At 38.3% G+C, this 22,115-nt stretch overlaps 1 protein-coding gene across 2 annotated transcripts in view; it reads left to right on the top strand.

The window, feature by feature from the left end:
- Positions 1-22,115, top strand: part of LOC127432061 (uncharacterized protein C8orf34 homolog) — a 139,142-nt gene that overhangs the window by 35,667 nt on the left and 81,360 nt on the right. For both annotated transcript variants that reach the window (XM_051682851.1, XM_051682850.1), the window contains exon 7: positions 6,006-6,172. In XM_051682851.1, the coding sequence (XP_051538811.1) occupies positions 6,006-6,172 (167 nt within the window). The remainder of the gene's footprint in view (positions 1-6,005; positions 6,173-22,115) is intronic.

Raw genomic sequence — 22,115 nt, 5'->3', positions numbered from 1 at the left:
TCATTCCTTTAAAATATTCTCTCACTTGATTACAGTAAATTATGGAGCTTTGGGTCGATACCGCAGGCGTCCTCAGTGCACATAGCTGTACAGGCGCTGCCAGAGGCTTTCATTACAGAGAGAGAAGGCAATGGTTTCTGCTGTGATCTCTAGCCTTAATCCTCATCAATGTGAATGAATCATTATAGGAGTAAACACATTCACCTTTAGCATTGTGCGCCTGCAATAGATAATAAGCATTTTACCACACCCGAGAGAGTGTTTCATTTGAATGTATAGCAGTTCTGTTGTATTGATGTTAGATTACTGTGGGTTTTAAAGGTTAAAATACTTCTATTCCATCTATATGTGCAGAGACAACTTTGAGTAAACCATTTGTAGGTTGATTTTCCCAAAAAGTATCAACACTTTGGCTCTGTGGCTCTTTCAAAACATTGCTCTCTTTGAGCGAGTTGGGGTGGAACTATCTGTTTAACTGACCAATAGTAGGTGGTGTAGTTGTTGTTGTTGTTGTTGTTGTTTTTTTAAAAAAATTTTTTATGTTTTTTGTTTTTTGCTAGTGGCAAGTGGCGACTCTAGTGGCACAGAAATTACACACCTCAGCTTTAAAACAACACATTGAGTACCACAATGAATTTTAGAGAATGTATTTGGGCATGTTGAGAATGCAGCATTTGGAAATGGCATTTTGTTTGCTCTGCTTGTCTTGGACTTAAACTGTGGTCAAACTACACTTTGTTCCCCATTTACTCCTATTTAGACGCATCCAAACGCAGGAGACCAGAAACGAAATTTCGCATTCCGCTGCTAACCATAGTTCAAGTTTAGTGAATTCGGTCAGAGTGGCCAATATTAGAAATGTCACACATGGACCACTTGGCTCAATCTAAATACATATTTTAAAGCTGCATGTTTTAAATTTTGCAGGAAAATTAGATTTTAACATTTTGAATATAATGTTATTTGTGATTTTATTTATGAAAACTAGAAGCCTGTGAGTGTGACACATCCGGTTTGTTGAAGTCTCTAAAATAATTTTGCATGCTCAAAGCCTAGTGTGACCGCAGCTTTATAGTGACACCTAGCTGCGTGGATGTAGCAACATTCAAAAACAATATTTTCTAGAATTTTGCTATTTGCAGCCAGGCATAATTTATTCAGTGTGCAAAAGTGTTTGATAACAGAGGTGTTTCAGAGTAAAAGGGAGCATTATACGGTTAGTCACGTGATTTCAACATGGCAAACTCCATGAAGTGACACCGCTCCATGTAAAATAAGTACGCTTTTATTAAGATTCTTCATTTTAAACATATTTAAACTTATTTTTCTAATCAATTTTTTCATTAAAAATATACATTTTCATAGGGATTAAAACATTTTTGAAGAAAAGCTACTAAGTGCACTTTTAACAGGTCTGTCAAGTTCAATCTATGCTATGTCACTCAAAGCGTGAGTCAGCACATTTTAAACACCATGAGTACGAGACAAATGTACCCAATAACCCAATTTGCTTGCTGAAACACAGCATGGCTGTTTTCAACACCTGTCCTGTAATTTCACAGAGAAAGAAACAGCATAATGACCACCACCTTCCCTCTTCTGGAACAAAAGAGCCTTTTTCCCCCCTTCTAACTTCAATGGTAGAATGGCAAGACTCTCCTTAGCTGTCAGTCTTCGAGCGCTGCAGACTCCCTGGGAGAGTGCAGAGAGAAAGTTGCTGGGGAATTAGGTGGAGGTAGAGGTGGATTCTGGGAAGGGTTATTGTGACTGATTATGGGGATGATGAAACCCTAGTGCTCCAATCCCATTCCCTTTACACACAGGCATAATATCATAAAGCATAAGACCCCTTCTCTCTCACACACACTTCTCCCCTCCTCCCTTTCCATTTCCATCTTACTCCAACGCTCTACATATCTTTTCCTTATTCATAAACATTTCCATCAGCCCACTCTTACCGCAGGGATCCAGATGAAGACATTCATGGGGCTTAAATATTCATTATGGGATGTACAGTATACTCTGCTGAGACAGTTTGACACTTTTGTGGTCCCTACTATACCTATTCAGGTTTGATATTAAAGGAACAATTCACCCAATAATGAAAATTCTGTCATTATTTACTCACCCCCATGTAAATCCAAATCCCTACTGTGTGCTGTTTTCTTTCTGTGGAACACAAAAGGAGAAATATTTGAAGAAAATGTACAGAGTTCTTGCCAAACTAAAAAAAAAAAAGTACAATAAAAGTAGTTCATACAACTTGTGTGCTGTATTCCAAGTCTTCAAAACCATATGCTAGCTTTGTGTGAGGAACAAACCAACAATTAAGTTCTTATTCACCTATAATATTCACCTCCATCAACTTTAGTAAAATGTATATTTTACTATCCACATGGCTTCTGGTATGTAAATAAAGCTGGTAGCCATAATGTGTGCAAATACAAGGAGAGGCAGAGATTTCACTGCTAATGAGCCTCACTTATCACTGCCATCTGTGAAAGCTTCAATTCATAAAACCACTGCCTGACCTGTGATCAGTTAATCTGTTCTAACCTCTCCCCATTTCTACTTCATAACACTTCCCAAATTCTCATTCATATTGAAAACACAGATTTGAGGTTTTCGTCAATGGCCAAGAATGCAACATGCATCACCCTTTATACTGACCTATTTGCAACATTTTGTTTTGTTAAAGGGATAGTTCACCCAAAGATGAAAATTCTCAGATATGTATGACTTTCTTTGTTTTGCTGAACTCAAACAAAGATTTTTGGAAGAATATCTCAGCTCAGTAGGCCCTCACAATGCAAGTTAATGAGTATCAAAATGTTTACGCTCATAAAAGGACATAAAAGCAGCGTAACACAGTAATCCATAAGACTCCAGTGGTTAAATCCATATCTTCAGAAGCGATATGATAAGTGGGGGTGAGAAATAGATCAATATTTAAGTCCTTTTTTCTATCAATCTCCACTTTCACATTCTTCGTGCATATTGCCACCTAATGGGCAGGGAGGAGAATGTATGGTAAAAACGGACTTAAATATTAATCTCTTTCTCACCCACACTTATCATATCGCTTTTGAAGATAGAGAATTAACCACCGGAGTCTTATGGGTTACTTTTACGCTGCCTTTATATGCATTCTGGAGCTTAAAAATGTTGCTTCTAAAAATATTTTTGCTTCTAAAAGCTTCTAAAATCTTTGTTTGTGGTCTGCAGAAGAGGGAAAGTCATACACATCTGGGATGGCATGAAGGTGAGTAAATGATGAGAGAATTTTCATTTTTGGGTGAACTACCCTTTAACTTTAGGCCACCATCCGCCCTCCATTCCTATTGGAGGGTGTTCAAATTTACAGCCATTAATTGCTGGTGGCTCTTGTGATCTGTTCAATTTCAGGCTATTTACATCATGGATGTTCCATATTACATCATGCTCAGCTTTGGTTTTGTGGTCATGTTTTTCTTTTTTTGAATCAGTGTGTAATTCACTAGATACACTCTGTTCTTCCTGGAAGATGTTACGGAGAGTTTCTCATCCCACAGGAATGACACTGCAGCACTTAATCTTAAGTTCTGTCTAACAAGGCTTCACATCGCCTTATCAACCCATGCAAAGGCTATAGATGCTCTTACATAGTTTCATTGAATTGCATTTGTCTGAAGCAATACAGTCTCACTTTCATGTTATTTTAGTAGTGTAGTTGGATTCATTGTGTGAAACAATACTACAGTGTATATTCCAGTCATTTGAACCCTAATCATGTGTAGTCAGATCTTTAAATAAAAAGTCTATATTGCTGCTTATTCTGGCCAAGAAACAACCACTTAGACAGGAAGAGCCCATGTGTCTGACATGTAATGTGACCAACCACAGTTCGTTTTGTTTTTTTACTAAAACAAATGGCAGAAAATGTGGATAGAATTTGTGGATCAGAATTTCTCTCTGGCCACAAATACAGGCTACATATTTTACAGACATAACACAAAGCAGAATATTGTGCTCGTGGATATCTAGTTAACTTGCTTCTAATTGCCTCAAACAAAACACTGAATAAATTATGACTTTCATCTTCATTTTAGCACTTATTTAATCAGCCCAGTTCCTTGTAAATGCGACTTTGTTTCCAGGCAGACACAAAGTCAAGTTTCCTTACTCGTTTAAGTTCTTTAAGGTCAGTCAATCAGATTAGAGCTTGCCAGATCAAGAAAGCATTTTCCAGTTTTGTTGTAATAAGCATCACACAGTCAGTAAATGATCTGCAGGAGGTCGTTGGGCTGAGGCTGACACTATTTGAACCATGGTCAAGTACCATCTGAGTGACAAGCTCTTCTGTATGACAGGAGAAAAAATGGGTAAATTGAATCTTTCAATTTATGAGCTGTTCTCAAATCATTTCTTGTGTCAGATCTGCTTCACTGCACGCTGTTTACCGGATTCCCCTCCACTGAAAAAAAATAGTCTTAAGCAAAATTATAGGATAAATCAGGTTGCTAATTCCACCTCTGTGCAGTTAAGCCAACTGTGGGGCCAAAGTTGTCATTACAGCATTTGTATGCATCTGAAACATTGCCAGAGCTCTGTAGATGTTTTTAGACTGAGACATGATTTGCCAAATGCCATTGTCAAAATAATTTCATAATTGTTTGTCCTTTTCCAAGCATGAAACAATTAATATAGTGCCACAGAGGTTTTATGGAATGATTGATTTATAAGTCTTTGCCCACAGAGTGAATAATTTCATATTGTTTTTTTTAGTTTTTTCACTGGCCTGCACTTTTACTGTGATAGTTTGTTAGCATTATTTGACTAAAGTATTGTCAAGGCGATCAGCTTTCATCAGTATTTAATTTGCACAATTTGACTAAAGCCCATGTATAATAAGCTCAAATGCTGTAATTGTTACAATCGGTTTATAGTAAAACATAATAAAGTCAACTTAATAAAGTTTAAAGTGCCTAATTTTGTGGTTTGGGTTCCCAAATGTAAGCAAAAATGTACTGTTCCATTACAAGAAAAGTGAACTCACTTATTCTCTTTATTATTACTACTATCCACATTTTAGAATAGTGGTTGTCCTAAAATGTTTTAATTATTAAATTAATTTTATATATTCCTTAGTGACATGGGTGTTAATACGTATGTTTATGAGCACTGGGACAAGTGTCTATTTCAGCACTTCTGATACTGTTGTACACTACAGGAGAGGTGGGAATTGGCTGAGAGCTGCCCAATTAGGGAAAAATCAGGGTGAAAAGCTGGCTAAATTGTCTTTAGTAGAGGGATGTACAGTATAACATTACCATTAGCATAGTAATGTTCAGCTTAGGATATTACAACAGCTCTGCCCTGGCCTGAACCTGTTGATTATCTGCAAATAATATTGTTTCAATGATATAACAATCAAATTAAACCTCTGCAGATGATTTTTAGTGCTATTAACTAATGAAACATGGGAATAGTTGTTAATATGGAAGTGTGAAGTGAAGCATATGTTCATAATTTATTCGATTTAGTTTATTTATTTATTTATTTTTTCATCAGTTTGCTCAAAATGGATTAATTGCTCTGGTATATTTGGTCCAGGAGGGGATTATGAACCCATATCCAAGCTACTTTCCATGTGTGAATGAATGATTCCTAATATGGGGGGAGGGGAGAATGTAATTATATAATTTGCCCTTGCATTTAAGATTTTGTATTGGAAATGTTATTTAGTCATTAACTTGGCACACTGGATCTGGGTCTCAACATATAACAAAGACTGGAAGGTTGTGGAGGCTTAATCTGTCACAGATCAATTTGAAAAAATATTTAACTTTGAATTAGGCTGATTTTACATAAGTTTTTTTTTCTTGACTAGTCCAAGAGAAACGTCCTAGTGCAGCACTCATGGAACACTGCTTGTCCAAACTAACTGTTGTATAGTTTTCATTAGGGACTTAAAGCTCCATTCTTATATATCTGTTAGCTTCTCCTCTTTCTCTTTCTGTCTGCAGCTTGAAAATGGAGACTAAGTGTAAAGGCCTAAAACAGCAGCAACAAAACCATAAAAAACTTCTGGCAGCCATGTTGTCTCAGGACTCGTTTGACTCCATGCCTGACTCCGCCCCTTCCGTCACTGAGGATGAAATGGAGGATGAGGATGATGCCATGGAGCTGCTGGGTAAAAAGAGAACACGCAAACACAGAAAACTGTTTCTTATAAGAACATAATCTGGAGCACTTATATTCTCACCCATTCCCCAGCACAATGACATGTTTGTGGCTTAAATCACCTCTGATTTTGAAGCATCATTTGTGTTAAAATTGTGATTTGAATCTATTTTGACTGCTGAAGCACATTTAAGAACAATCTAAAGAGAATCTTCTCATATCTGCAGTGTTACTAACAAGATTTCATTCTTTTATGAAGAGAGAGCTTGTATAAAAACTTTATTAGGAGCACTATGGTCCTAATAAAGTGCTCAACATGGTCTTCTGATGTTTAAGCCCATCTGCCTCAAGTTTCGATGTGTTGAGCATTCTGAGATGCTGTTCTGCTAACTACAATTGTACAGAGCAGTTATCTGAGTTACTGTAGACTTTCCGTCAGCTCAAACCAGTCTGGCCATTCTCCGTTGACCTCTCTAATCAACAAGGCATTTCCGTTTGCAGAACTGCCACTCACTGGATGTTTTTTGGTTTTGGCACCATTCTGAGTAAACTCTAGAGACTGTTGGGTGTGAAAAACCCAGGAGATCAGCAGTTACAGAAATACTCAAACCAGCCCATCTGGCACCAACAATCACGCCTCGGTCGAAATCACTGAGATCAAATTTTTTCCCCATTCTGATAGTTGATGTGAACATTAACTGAAGCTCCTGACCCGTTTCTGCATGATTTTATGCATTGCACTGCTGCTACACGATTGGCTGATAAGATTATCGCATGAGTAAGTTGGTGTACAGGTGTATAAAGTACACAAACTTGATACTTTAAAGGAATGTTTCAGATTCAAAACAAGTTAAGCTCAACTGACAGCATTTGTGGTATAATGTTGATTATGAGTCGAAATTAATTTTTGTGGCAATCAACATTGTGCCACAAATGCTGTCGATTGAGCTTAACTTGTATTGAACCTGGAAGATTCCTTTAAATATACAGTAGAATTATCATGTACTATTGACAGATTTGAAGCAACAGGAGCTCCAAGCAAGAGCAAACATTGTTACATGAATCACTATGATTTATCATCACTGCTCCAATGATTGCACAAGCGTGACATCCTAAGTCTCCATTTCTGTGTTGATGCCAGACCACACCACACCACAGGTACCAAAGCTTTGTAGCCGTTTAGCTCTGTGGTATGAGCAGGTTGGTGCCTGCATGGGTGTAAGACACAATAAAGAGCAAAACTTTAATTTCAGGTTGTTTCTGACACTTTTAAACAAACTTAATGTTCAAGTGTCAGAGTTTATTTCCAAAAACACTTTTTCAATAAGTGCAGGTTGTGTTCTTGGTATACCCGTGTCTAAGGGCAAATAGTTTCACTTCTTCAAGGACACTAAGCATGTAGAGCTGTCTGAGGATCTCTAAGGATCTGATTTTGTTTGTCCTTTTTGTGAGATGCAGTGTGTCCTCAGTTGGGTGTCTGTTAGCAGCGGCCCGGTAAGCTGGACTGCTGCACTGAGGGTTTCTCCTGCAGAGGATGCTGAGAGATAATGAGCTTTTCTGAGCTGTGGGGCAACAGTACAGAGGGCGTGCAGAGCTGGATTATTGGGAGGGGAATACTGTAGTGATAAGTCAACCACCATTTCTCTTTTCTCTGTCAATCATGGAATCTTTTCTTTGCCTAATGGAGATTGATTATTTTATATTCATTAAATTTTGTTTGCCCTTCACCTTCTTTGACTGAGAGAGCATATTTTAGAGCTGAAAAAAACTCTCAAACTCTTCACCTTTATAAAGGTTCTATCCTGTATGCCAGCTATTAAGCCTCTGTACCCATCAGCAGAAACTGTCTCCCAGTGAGGCCAAGAAGAGCAGTCTCTATGCCTCATTTCTCCTGTGGTCTAGTATGTGGTTCTCAGATGAACTCTCAGTGCAGGCTGATGGAGTTATTGGAGTCTGGTGGTGGCATGGGTCATCACTCGCATCGAACACCCTGTCAAAACAAGTCAAACTAACAACATACAGACCATTAGGATTGATGGGAGTGTGTCATAGAAATGGAAGAGAGACACTGTATCTGTGGGTCTCATTTCATAGCCCTGTGGTCCATCCAGACCTAAGCACTCAGTCTCATTAGAGGACCATAACAGAAAGCTGTAAAGGTCACAACAATGGTTTTGTGGCTAAATAATCTCTTTTGAGAGTGCTTTTAGAATTGTTACCCCAGAATGCAAATTTGTCTATCCTTCTTAAAGAAGGGTCGGAACATAGGGACTTTTGTAACATTAATTATAGGCATCCTGTTTTGAATATCTAAGAAGATAGGTGATATTTTTAAAGTTGTGTGAATTATCATCTCACTGACCTTATTCACAGTAGCACCATCTTTGATTTTTAACAGGGATGAAAACGAGGCCATTAGGAATAAACTTACAGTCTCTTCAATGGCATCCACTGTCTAAAGCTATAAAAGCTCCTAGATCACATCTAAATTTCCACAACTCTTTTTTTTTCCTGGAGTTTTTTGTCTACTGAATGTTTTTGGAAAGATGTTTTTTTTTATTTTTTAATTTTTAAATTTTTTTTTATGTTTCTTCAGCGAAATTATCCAAAACACTTTAAACAACAGTACAACTCATTGAAGAGACTGTAAGTCTATCCCTCACAGCCTCATTGTCATTTCTGTCAAAAATTAAAGATGGCACTACTGTGGATAAGGTCCTTTGCCAGTTCATTTGTTGTTATCTGAAATTCCCATATGTTTATACTGACCTCTGGTGGCGGAAATATGAGCAGCATTTCCAAAGTTTGAGTACTTCCTGGTGGTCATTTCTGTGTATAAAAGTTCTCTTTTCCATACAATGAAAGTGAGTTCATTTTATGGAATGAACTCTGAGCTGTTAAAAGTACTAATGGATAAGTTTTTAAAAACTTGACAGCCCCAGTCCTCATTGACTTTCATTATATTGACAAAAGTTGTCAGAATATTCTTTTAAAATTCACCTCTTTTGTTCCACGTTCGAAAGAATGTCAGACGAGTTTGGAACTAAATAAATAATCACAGAAATTATATTTTTGAATGAACTGTTCCTTTGGCGGTGGGCTGAACAAGATCGCAAGTGGTAAATGCTAATCCAAACGCTCGCCTACCAAAGGGCCCATTCACATGAACAAGTTTTGTGTTCATCTGAGCTGTTTTTCAAATATTAGGTAAACATGTGCTAGATAATTAATTTTTCAGCATCTCACACAGGAGTGCCATGTTTTATAGATGTTGTGTCGGGTTAAGGCCTGATATACTTCCAGAGAAGTTCTTCTTCATTGAGGTGTAAAAAGAAGTTCAAAACAGCCGAGCAATGGTATACTGTTTGCAAACATTCAGATACTTGCCACACTGCTGTGGCTTAATTTAAATGTGAGGACGCTACATGTAAAACCTTAACTAATGTGACATTCAAATATGTTATCAATGACTTTATGCCTCATTCTATAAATAGAATTCACATGAGGTCAGTAAAAGAATCTGTTTTAACCACTCAATTATGATTTAAAGTAATATATATATACACACAGGTGCATCTCAATAAATTAGAATGTCGTGGAAAAGTTCATTTATTTCAGTAATTCAACTCAAATTGTGAAACTCGTGTATTAAATAAATTCAGTGCACACAGACTGAAGTAGTTTAAGTCTTTGGTTCTTTTAATTGTGATGATTTTGGCTCACATTTAACAAAAACCCACCAAAAAGAACCAAAGACTTAAACTACTTCAGTCTGTGTGCATTGAATTTATTTAATACACGAGTTTCACAATTTGAGTTGAATTACTGAAATAAATGAACTTTTCCACAACATTCTAATTTATTGAGATGCACCTGTATATGTATATATATATATATATATATATATATATATATATATATATATATATATATATATATATATATATATATATATATACATGTGTGTATATATATATATATATATATATATATATATATATATATACATGTGTATATATATAAGCAGTAGAAAATTTTTTATTTGTCTTGTTTACATTCTGAATTTATGGAGCTATTGAGCTAATGCAGCAATAATATGCAGCGATTACACTCTGTTATTATAATTTATGATGACACTGATACTACTGCAAAAATAGATTTATAAGTGTTAATATTCAGAATACAAATAAAAGAATGATATAAGAGAGGCATATCTTTCTTTGGGCAGATGTGTGAATGGCTTTCGCTACAGATGGCACATAAGTGAATGGCCACTTCAGAGTATTTGATTAGATTTGATGTTTTTTTTTTTTTTTTTGTAGACTAATTAAAAAAATAAAATAAAGCATGACATGGTCTTGGAACGATCATACATCATAGAGATGTAGGTACATTTGCACCAGTTCGCTAATAACTCTGCATACCGGTGTGTTCATGTTGAAGGATCTTAACTGACTGAACAAGATAAACAAATTAGCTGTCAGCCTCAAGGTAGGTGGAGCTCCAGGTCACACCTACTGATGACATAGACCAATGGCAGTAAGGTGATAAGCAGTCGGTTAGAGTTCTCCAAATTTTCGCTCAGGCGAGCTGTTACGAACCACTGAAACCAGCTCAGAAACACCTTCTTTTTGGCCAGATGGTTCTAAATGACCCCCCAAAACACCCATTTGTTCTTCGATTACGTATAAAGTATATGGGGGTCTTTAAGGGCTGCTAACACCGAACACGTCCTTGAGCTAAAAAAAAGCTAGATGCAGCACCACAATTAGAGCAGAACGCAGGTGTCTCGAGGTGCGTTTTAACAGTTAAAATTATTATTATTTTTTTTTTTATCTTGACCCGGTGTGACACTGTGCTCCTAAAAACATACATAAAAAGTAACTTGGGTCTTGAGGCACCTGTGTTCTGTTCTGTTAATTGCACAGGGTCTAGCTTGTTTTTAGCAAAAGAATGTGTTCGATCTAAAGAACGGCCCAAAAGTCAAGAAGAGTATAGCTGCAGGCAGAGCGGGAGAGATCAAAGACATAGGGAGCCCCTAACCTAGCTCTTTCCCTAACCCTAACCGTGTGCGGAAGTGACGGCCCCTTTTGGAGTTATCCGATCAGAGGCTTTTGAGTGTCTCCAGGTCTAAGGGTACATTTACACGACAACGATGTACTAAAAACGGAAATGTTTTTCCTTTGCGTTTTTGAAAAGTTTCGCGTACAGATGACATTGTCAAAACGATCCCCATTCACATGGATCCACAAAAACGACTAAAAACGCTGTATTATGCATGCCAGGCCAGTAGTTGGTGATGTCACTTTGTAAAGAAACACTACGTGCCAGCACACATAAGCATTCTTCCATAGAGCGGTGAATACAAATAATGAAGATGGCGAAAGCATGGAGCAATTTTGTCTGGACGGACGATGAGGTTGCTTTATTACTACAATTACTTTGCTGGAGAAACGTCAATAAACTCAAAACCTTGAGCAGCACATACACAGTCCTGTAGTCCGCCATTGTAGTTTTGAATGTCTCACGCGTTGTTTTGAAGTAGTAGCGCGCATGCCTATAGACTGAACTCTCAAGATTATTCAATAAACTCTGCTCATTTTTACCATCACTTCGTCTCCTGCCTTCTTCTGTATTCCCCCCGCTGACTCTTGGGCTGGTAGGAGAGTAAGTTAACATAACAAGCTGCTTATGTTGACTGGTTTTGGATATCAGACAGAACTCTGATATATGGATATCTTCTGATGGAGAGAGAGGTCTTGTGTACACTGGATCTGACATGCATTTTCACTGCCTCATGTTTTCATATTCGAAGCATATTATTGAATACTGTACATGGCATCACATCTCTGTCTCTAGGCTATATACATAAGCGGTGGGCGAATGAATTGCAGGATAAAGGTACATCAAATAAAATTAAATAAATAAATACCATTTAAAATACAAATACATTTTTCCCATCTGAATCCATACATTAATTTTAAGATTTTCAAATTGCAGGTTCTGCCTACTGTACAATGTTCACACTCCATACAAAACACTCCAAATAAATAAATAGTTGATTATTGTTATTTGCACAGACACCAGTATTCATATTGATAATTATTCATCTCAAATTGATGCCTATCAATCCATCATTCTTTATATAACACGTAATACGCATACGCATGACGTCATCGTTTTCACAAATTCGTGTTTTTGTATGTTTACACGGAGATGATAATGGCATTGTTTTCAAAAACGTGCACTTTGAAATCCGTTTTCAAAAGTTTGCGTTTTCAGGCCCCAAAACGCTGTTGTTGTGTAAACAAACAGCCAAAACGCATAAAAAGTTTTCAGTTTTTAGTTGAAAATGTTGTCGTGTAAACGGCCCCCAAATTGAGAGGTGACCGTGCCTTTGCGATAGTGGCTCCTAAGCTTTGGAAATGCCTACCTGTTTTCATTAGAACTGCCTCAACAGTACATGATTTTAAATCAAAGTTAAAAACTCATTTATTTTCACTAGCTTTTAATCAATCTTAGATGTATTCTGATGTGTAATGCACTTTATTTCTGAACAGAATTTTTTATACATTGTGTATTGATGAATTATGATTTTTTTTATATTTCAATTAACTTTATATTGCAATGATTATACAGCACTTTGGTCAGCTGTCGTTGTTTTAACTGTGCTATATGCATAAATTGACATTGACATTACTCCAGCCCCCCTTTTGGAGTAATCCTGCCCCCTTCTGGAGTAACCCTACCCTCTTTTTGAGATTCCGCCCCCATGTGGAGATCTCTGGCCTGCAGCTATACCTGCTTGCAAAAGTCCTCTATTCAGCAAATAAGTTCAGGCCAAATCACACGAATAAAGCCATGCATGGCATTGCTGCCCTCATAGTAATCTTACTGAGGAGAAAAGACATGAGTCAACATAAGTCGACATATTTAAAAATGTGCACATTTATATTAATTGTAGCAACAATGTTTTAGGCCTAATTATTAAACTTTAATTTCAAACTTTTATCTCCTCCATGAAATAAATATCCTTCAAATATGTTCTGCATTAGATTGTGAGATCTGTGTAAGAATGCTTTCACACTTGGTTCGATTGCTTGGACCGAACCCTAGTTCGTTTCCTACCCTCTCCCGCTGCCCCCGCTGGTCTCTGTTCACGTTATATTATTTGGGTCTGAACCACGGTCCGATTACGTCATCAACATGTGTACAAGCGGCAGCTGTTTACCTAGGTAACAACTCAAGAAGAGATCAGCTTCACTGTGTTATTAAAGTATTAATATCTTTGGATTTACCATCAAAACATTACACGCACGGAGCGACACTTGTGTTTGTCTCCCACGGATGCAATAAATGTGCAATGTTGTGATGAATGTAAGCGTTTGTCTGCTGCGAGCCCGCGGATGCGTTGCAAGAGATGTTAAGAATGTGATCTGCTCCCTGAAGGGGATTTATTTGGACACAAGCAGGTATGCTTGAACCGTACCCCAGACCACCTTTCCAAGCGGACCCGGGTGCGGTTCCCGGGTGCACACTGAGTTCGGAAAACAGCGTTCACATTACCCAAACGAATCGAACTTTGACGTCATTAGAACTCTGGTGCACACCAAAAGTGATAGTGTGAAAGCACCGTCCATCATCATGCCCATCTCGCTCAGGCAGGGGCGGACTGGCCATCGGGAGAACCGGGACTTTTCCCGAAGGGCCAGCCGCGAAACGGGGCCGCGATAAGCTGAAATGGTCTGCTGCGTTATGCAGAACGGGCCACAAAACGCCGTTGCGATATGCGATATGCAAAAAAAACTTTTGGGCCAGGTCCCCCCCCGCGATTTCTCTTCCCAGTCCGCCCCTGCACTCAGGAGAAAATGTGATGCAATTGCGTGTAAACCCTCTCCCCACCGCGCTTAATACTATGCAGAGAAATTAGCTCATTTCAACAGAAAAATTATGGTAATGAAGACAGTGTGTGCCTGATGTCTTCAGTCCACCAGTTTTTCTCCATTCATCATGTATTCAGTGGAGGTGTGCTACTACAGCTGACTTGCTCAGGCTGTTTACAGAACATATCGACTGGGCACTTGAGGGAATCAGGCAATGTGTTGCTCTAATTGTCTTGCTCCTCTGGTAAAAAATTACTGAAGTTTTACTGAACTGCCTTTCACTTTTATTAGAGCTCCGCTCCAGGGAAAACTGAGTTAAACTTACCAATTTTCTGCTCTTTTCTATCTTTCTAAATGTACTCCATTGTTCTCTTCTTTGTTCTCTCTTTTTGTCTGCTTTTTTACAACATTTATTTACTTATTTATTTACATATTTATTCATTCCTGTGGTGAATTCTGAAACTCTTTTACTTTTAACTAGTAGATTTACACAGAAAATACTTTAGCTGCAGTGTCAGCTGTCTACCACAAGAGGGAACCATAGTTAGAAGTAGGTTTTTTTTTTCTCCCTTCATTTGCAGTGATTGAATGCTTGAAGTAAAATTAATCCAATAGCATTTGCTGCCATACAAGACCAATAGAGCTTACCAGTTTATTTATAAAGGGTTACAAAAATATTACATTAGCTCTATAGAAAAGTAAATATCACAATAGTGGTAGAACTGTTGCCAACTTAATGTCTCAATTTATTTGGTGATTATAGACATTTTAATATATGAGTTCTTTAGAAAAATAAACCAATAAATAGAAGTTGTCTCACTTGAAAATGACAACTTTCATATGTTAGAAAAACATATTTTGGGGCCACTCATTATAGTCAACCACATTTGATAACTCTTCAAATAAACATAAGTTTTTGAAGAAAATCCTGTTTTTTGGCAACACTTTTATTGTCTTATGTTTGGTTAATAAAACAACATAGCAGGAAACCCATTTCCCAAGACATGAGCACTTTCCCAAACTAAATTTGGGAACACTAAAAATTCAGCATTATGACTTTCATGACCTCTTGAACAAGATGAAGACACAGATGAAGCCAATATGTCACATTTACAGTAAATTATGTTTTTGAAAAAATTGCTCAATAGTAGTCAACAGTAATGGCAGATACTGATATATGTGAGTGAGTGTGAGTAATAAAAATGGTGTCGTCTTGTTCTGAGGATGCTTCATCTGTCTGAAATGTGGCCACTCGGTAAGATGTTATTTCTGCCATGGTTAAGGATTTTTCTCACACATGAGAAATAAATTCAAGAAGGCCTGTGCATATGGAATGGTGAGGACAGAGTTGATAAATGGTGCCCTTGTCTAACACAGATCTTGTGTTGTCTGGAGGGAGGATCATCTTGCAACTTTGGAGGGGTGTGGTGGGGGATGCTGCTCTCTCAAGATGGATGCCACCCATATGGCAAATCTGAGACGCCCAGTGTGTCTTTCTCTAGAGCCACATGACATTAGAGTTGTGAATCCTTCCAGTGTGGTTTGTTGGTTTGGCTGACAATTATAAACATGAAAAATTTTGAATTTTTTAGGATCTCCAAGTGTTAAAGGAGATGTTTTAAGGCCCAGTGTATTTTTTTCTGTAACTATTTTTCAACTGAGAATGCTTGTTAAGAATAATGTTCTAAAAGCCTGTTTTAAGTAAAAGTTTAAAGTGTTCTGAAGGAAAGGCTGGGAAACGAAAAGTGGTTCTTATTTGGAATTTGGGTTCCATTTGTTAAAAAATACCAGAACCGCATAATTTTTATTACTTTTGGTTCCGTTAAAGGTTCTTGAATGTGCATTTTTCTGCCGAAGCAGATGGAACACTGTTAAAAAAAAAAAAAACTCAGATAGTGTTTCCAGCTTCGCTTTTCAACGGTAGTGCTACTTCTCTACTAAATCTATAATGTAAAACACACAGCACGACCAGTGTAGTCCGATTCTTATGGGCCATTTCTTTGGAATCTTCCGTGCGACAAGTGTTGTACGGTTCCCAAACTAATGACTCTTATTAGCCGATTCTTTTGAATATACAGCAATTCCTGAAGAAATTACTATTTTGGGCCATTTCTTTTGAATCTTCAGTGCGACAAGTGTTGTATGGTTCCCAAACTAATGACTCTTATGAGCCGGTTCTATTGAATATACAGTGTGAAACACACAGCGCGAAACACACAGTGTGACCAGTGTAGTCTGATTTCTGAATTAATGACTCTATGAGCAGGCTTTTTATATCTACAGTGTGAAACACAAAGCACGCCCAGTGTTTTGCAGTTCTTGAATGAATGACTCTTGAGTCAGTTCTTTTTATTGAATCTGACTTCAGAACTGTTACCATGTTATGTTATGTTGTGCTTTAGGCTCCTGACACTTAAAGCAGTGCAGTTACTGGACTGCAAAAAATGATTTTCAAGACAGGTATTTTTGTCTTGTTTTCCAGTCAAAATATCTAAACATTTTTAAAACGTGATTTACTTGATGAGCAAACTGGCATAAGATTTTAAGTCTTGTTTTAAGAGAAATCTAATCAAATTTTGTGGGATTTATGCTTTAAAAAAAAAAAAAAAAACTGTTTGCCAATGGAGTAAGAATATAAACTTAATTCAAAGAGAAAACAAGTTTATTTTGCTTACCCCATTGGCAGATTTTTTCACTAAATTTTGTCAGATTTATCTTAAAACAAGTCTTAATATATTATCCCATTTTGCTTGACAAGTAAATAAATCACGTTTTAAGAATGTTTCGATAATTTTACAGGAAAACAAGACAAAAATACTTGTCTTGAAAATCATTTTTTGCAGTGTGACTGGTTGTTCATAAGACAATTCGTAGTTAAAAATAGGCTTACACATTATGAGTTTTGTTAAAAAATAATTTGTATTAAAAAGTAAAGGAATTAAATATGTTAGCGCTTTATTTTTTTGTTTGTTTAGAATTTTTCATTTACTATAAATGTAAGATTCTGTAACTTTCCAAAACCCACACTCTAAAGATACCAAATGAGCTTTGAGACAGACACCAAACAGAAGCGGTTGTCAAAAACAACAGCAGCAAAATAGCAGCCCTCAGCTGACAACTGTTATGGACAACGTGGCATAAAAATGGCATTAAGCCTCAATAATTTGCAACTACAATACTATGAAAACACACAAAATGATTGACAGGCAGAAAGCGTCAGAAACAGTGGCCCGTGGACACATTTTTGTTTGCTGTTTACAGAGTGTAGTGTTGTCACAGGGACCGGTGAGACATCTCATGTCAATTTTTTCAGTGATATCTTAATGGAAGTAGGAAAAAAAATGCAACTTTTTATGATAAAATCACTTACAGCACCTTTAAGTTAGGACCAATTATTGGGCTGCATTTATACCTCTAAAAAGTTTTTGAAAAGTCATTATAAAGTGTGCGTGAACACTTGTTTTGCTGGAATTGTATTAAATGTATATTTGATTTGTTATATCTGATCTGTTGAAATCTGAAATGATTTCATCATTTGGAAACAGACAACTGAGAGTAGTGAAATGCAATAAAAATTGAATTTCTTCTGGAAAAGTAAGAATTGTTAATGGAACCGTTAAGGAATCGGAATCATTAAGAGTAATCAGAAGTGAAAGCTTTAAAGTGAGTCACCATCAACTGCCATTGTAATGAAAAGATGGACCAGGATATTCATTGAAAAGTCTCCTTTCGTGTTCCACATAAGAAAGAAAGCCATACCAGGGTTTGGATGGAATAATGCTATGAGTTTTCATTTTTGGGTGAATTATTCCTTTAAAGATTAAGTAATTTCTGCACCACTATACAGAACTGCAAAAATACACACACCTTTAAGAGGACTTGTTTATAAACTGTGGAGATCCAGCTCAGAAATCTTGTTCAGTGCAGCTCAAAGGGATCCTACTGTATATCATGGCAAGTGACGACATTTTGTGGCAAGGCCCCATCAAGTTGCGGGCTATCATTTTGATCTTTTCACTTTAGTCCCCCAGTTGACGCTAACTCTTGGTATTTTATAGATGTGGTCTGATCGCAGGGGATTAAGCGATCAGGGCGCTACTTTTGTTTGTGATGTCATGCCACCATGCTCTGCTCTTCCCTGATGCCAAGTACTCTCTCCAGGATCCAAAGACACAACAGTTGCCCTGGCAACAGAGTAAACAAATAACAGAGATGCATCATCGTACCCAGTATGCACACTGTTTTTCAGGGATGCCATTAATGATTGAGTATGCACAGGGATGTGGTGTAATGTACAGTGATCTTAAATTATTCACATAAAGGAGGCTTGGCAGGAGGACTGTGGTAGCTTTGTGGTATCTATGATACATTGATAAGACAAAAAAGGACCTCATGAAAAATTATTGCTCATTTTGCCGCACACATGCAGATGGATTATAGTTGAGAAAATCTGCAGTTGTGCCAAGACGCTGCAAGCCAATTGATTCTAAAGGCCACAGTAAGCCATTTATTAAAACTGAAAGACAGTTGAGAAAACCCAGTGAAGGTATGATGTAACCCACAGAGCTGGTTTAAAGAAAAGCAAAATCCTGAAAACATTATTTATAGGGATATCTACTGTATATCTTCTGCAGATTCCTTAGGAGTCAAACAGAGCAATGTCATGTTTGAGTCCAGAATTGATGTCATGGACATGAATGGTCTGTTTTTTAATCCTGCGAAAATGTTACTCTGCAGACAATGCCCATGTCAGCCATATCAAAGAGTTTGTGTATGTTTGAGTTCCTCAGTCCTCAGTTGTGATATCTGAAACATCACCCTTTCTATCAACAGTCAAGCATTTTTGCAGTCAAGCTTAGCTTGTGTTCTAGAAATGATGTAGATGCAGTTGATATATAAATGTAGGGGCTGTTAATTGAGTTGTATGAGGTAATCTGTTTATCATCAGGAAATGCTAAATCTGATTACCAAGATGCTTAAAGGAACTTTATCTGTTTGCAATCACATTTCAGTCTTTTTCCCTTCAATGTAATAACAAAGAACTGTCCTTATCCTAGAAAGAATCGGTTGTATTAAGTTGACCAGCAGGTGACAGTATTGTACATATATGCTTGGGATCATCCAAATCTCACATTCATAATATTGTAGAAATGCGCACCAGAATGTCCTTCTTTCTTTTTTCTTGTTACTTAAGGGCTGTGGTCTTTAATAGGTTAAATATTTGTTTCTTTACGTTTCAATTGAATCTGCTCAACGATTGGTCAAAAACCTCTGTATTTTGATAACAAGCCTTTGACTAACCATAATTGTTGCAGTTATACAGTAAGGACAATTTGGTGATACGTTTACTTTGTTTCTTTTTATGTTTGAATATGCTTATTATTATTGTGTTGTATATCAATGAGTGATTCATTTATAAATATGATGTTTGTAGAATCAACAACTAAATGGTATTGGATTTGTCATATGGGATTTTTGCCATATCAATAAAAGATATGGGATTTTGTTTCAAAAGATATGTTTGTTTTGGTTTTACCAATCTACACTCTACCATTGCCTGATGTGGCCGCTAAAAATGTGTGAGATTTCTGCAGCGGCAGTGGCAAGGATGGACACCAAGGCCAACAGTTATATCGAGAAGTGGCTAGGCCTGCCACGTTGTCTCTCAGATGTAGCATTGTTTGGAAGAAATGCTTTACAACTGCCTCTAAAATCATTCACTCTGGGCTACAAGCAGGAAAAGACCGGGCTTGTTTTGTAGCTACAGGAATCAACAGACCAGGCAGTGAGAGCAGGTCAAGTCCAAGTCTGAACAGGCAGAACTTGGAAGGCAGAGGAGGTCGTAAACCAGGAGGTTTCAAGACTGAAGCATCAAGAGATTGTTGGAAGAACACAGTCAGGAAGAACAGGCCTTAGATGGGGGATGGCTCCCAAAATGTGGTCAGCAGCCTCCCAAAAACAGAGGAAAGCAATGATAGTTATGGAAGTAACTAGGATGGAAGAGGAAGGGTATAAGGTTAGGGCAGTCAGCCAGCAGCAGCAAGGGCGCTGGACCATTTGGGATCTGATAGAGTGTTAGGATGGGCTGAACTGTGGAAGGTGGCCCAGGCTAAGTTTTCTAATAAGATCCACATACGATACCCTACCAAGCCCTGGGAATTTGTTTCAGTGGTACATATTGGTTGGGTGCATGACAGCTCTGGCACAAGGACGGTACAGGTGGTGGTATGATCAGGTCGTGCGGAAGCTGGCAGAGATCCTAGAGGTGCATAGAGTGAAGGCAAACAAAGGCAACCATACTCCCCAGAGGCAGGGTGTTGATTTTGTTAAAAAGGGAGGTGCCGCACAAGGCACAGCATGAAGGGAAGCCAGATCAATCTTGGCACCTGGAAGTGATTGGTCAATGATGGTTGACCTTGGCCAGCAGCTAAAAGTTCCTACCAAGGTTGCCATTACCTCTTTGAGGCCTGATATAGTGTTGTGGTTGACTTCAGCTTGGAAAATAGTAATGATTGAGCTTACTCTTCCATGGGAAGAGGGTCTGGAGAGAGCCTATAAGAGGAAGAAGCTAAAATATGCTGATCTGGCTGCAGAGTACAGGGAAAATGTATGGAGGACTGCCACCAACCCTGTGGAGGTTGGGTGCTGAGGATTTATGGGAACATCAATGCAGCACCTTTTTAGAGATATTGACATTGTAGGAGCAGCTTCAAAAAGTCTTTGAAGGAATTGGCAGAGGAATCTGAGAAAGGGAGTTTCTGGCTATGGTTAAGAACGAAGAACAAAAAGTGGGGGGTTCAGAAGTAGGAAACTGAGGAATAGGGAACCTGGGTGATATGTGGTGAGGGCTTGTGCTGAGGTAGTATGCTATACTGAACCAGTGGCACTAAGTTACTGAGAGATACGGAGCCAGTGCCAGAAGGGCACTGAGACCAATCACGAGCACAATTAAAGGAAAACAGCCCAGTAGTCCTCCAAGAGGCAGGATGGAAGATGGACCAGTTAAGACAGACAATATGGACATGACTGGAACGGCCATGGATAATGAGCAAAGAATCCTTAGAAGATGCAGTTGCAGGTGGATGAGGGTAACAACTAACAAAGGCCTGCGGATTCATCAAGGAAGGATGAAGTGTGGCAGGAGCAGCCAGACACAACCTTGCACTGCAGCAGCAGATCAGACAAGAAGGATACAATGCCCGGTTGGGCACCACAGTGCTACTGAATCCACTGTTGTGGAGGGGCATCAAAAAGACCAGTACTGCCAGCAGGACAGGTCAAGCCTGCAAGGTGAGCCGCAAGAAGAGATGACCTTCAACCCACAGACGAGACAGGGAAGACATGACAATGAGAAGAAACCAGGGAGGAGGCTGCTAATCAAGTGGCTGAGATCTAATGATAAGCATGCATGGAGCAGACTAGATAAGGACCTGTGCTCCACCTTGGAGAATGCCCTTACTGGAAGGGTGGAGGCCAAGCTTAATATGTTCAGCAATATTGTGTACAAAGAATGCATAGGTAGATTTGATGAAACAGTAGTAAGGAAGAGTGGTCCCAGGGTGATTGGTCAGAGAGAAGAGGAGATGCTTCAGCTTGTGAAAGAGTGGAGGCAGCTTCGTAAGGCTTGGAGGAAGGCAGAGGAGTAGGAGGAGAGCTTGAAGGTATTGTGGGATAGCATAAGGGCTAGATTACCGGTCTTGAGGAGGAAGGAGAGAATCCGACAGCAGAGAAGGAAGCAGAGAATTCATCAAGGATCCTTTTAAGTTAGCCAGAAACCTGCTGGAAGAAAAGAGGAGTGGGAAGCTGGTGATGTCAAAAGAGGAACTAGAAGACCACATGGAACAGCAACTTGGTGACCCCTACAAAGACAACCCGCGATATGTCCCATGGCCAGTAGAGCCAGTAGTGTAATATGATGTAGATCCGTCTAAGCTGAGTGAGGTGAGGCAGGTGGTAGAAAAAGCCAGGGCAACTTCAGCCCCATGCCAGAATTTTTTTCGGTGGTAGCAAGGAGGATGTCTGACTACCTCCTGAAGAATGGATACATAGACACAAGTTGCCAGAAGGCAG

This window comes from Myxocyprinus asiaticus, chromosome 41 (assembly GCF_019703515.2).
Source record: "Myxocyprinus asiaticus isolate MX2 ecotype Aquarium Trade chromosome 41, UBuf_Myxa_2, whole genome shotgun sequence".
Taxonomy (NCBI): Eukaryota; Metazoa; Chordata; class Actinopteri; order Cypriniformes; family Catostomidae; genus Myxocyprinus; species Myxocyprinus asiaticus.
The sequence above is the reverse complement of the archived record's forward strand: the minus strand, read 5'-3'. Positions and strand labels throughout refer to the sequence as shown.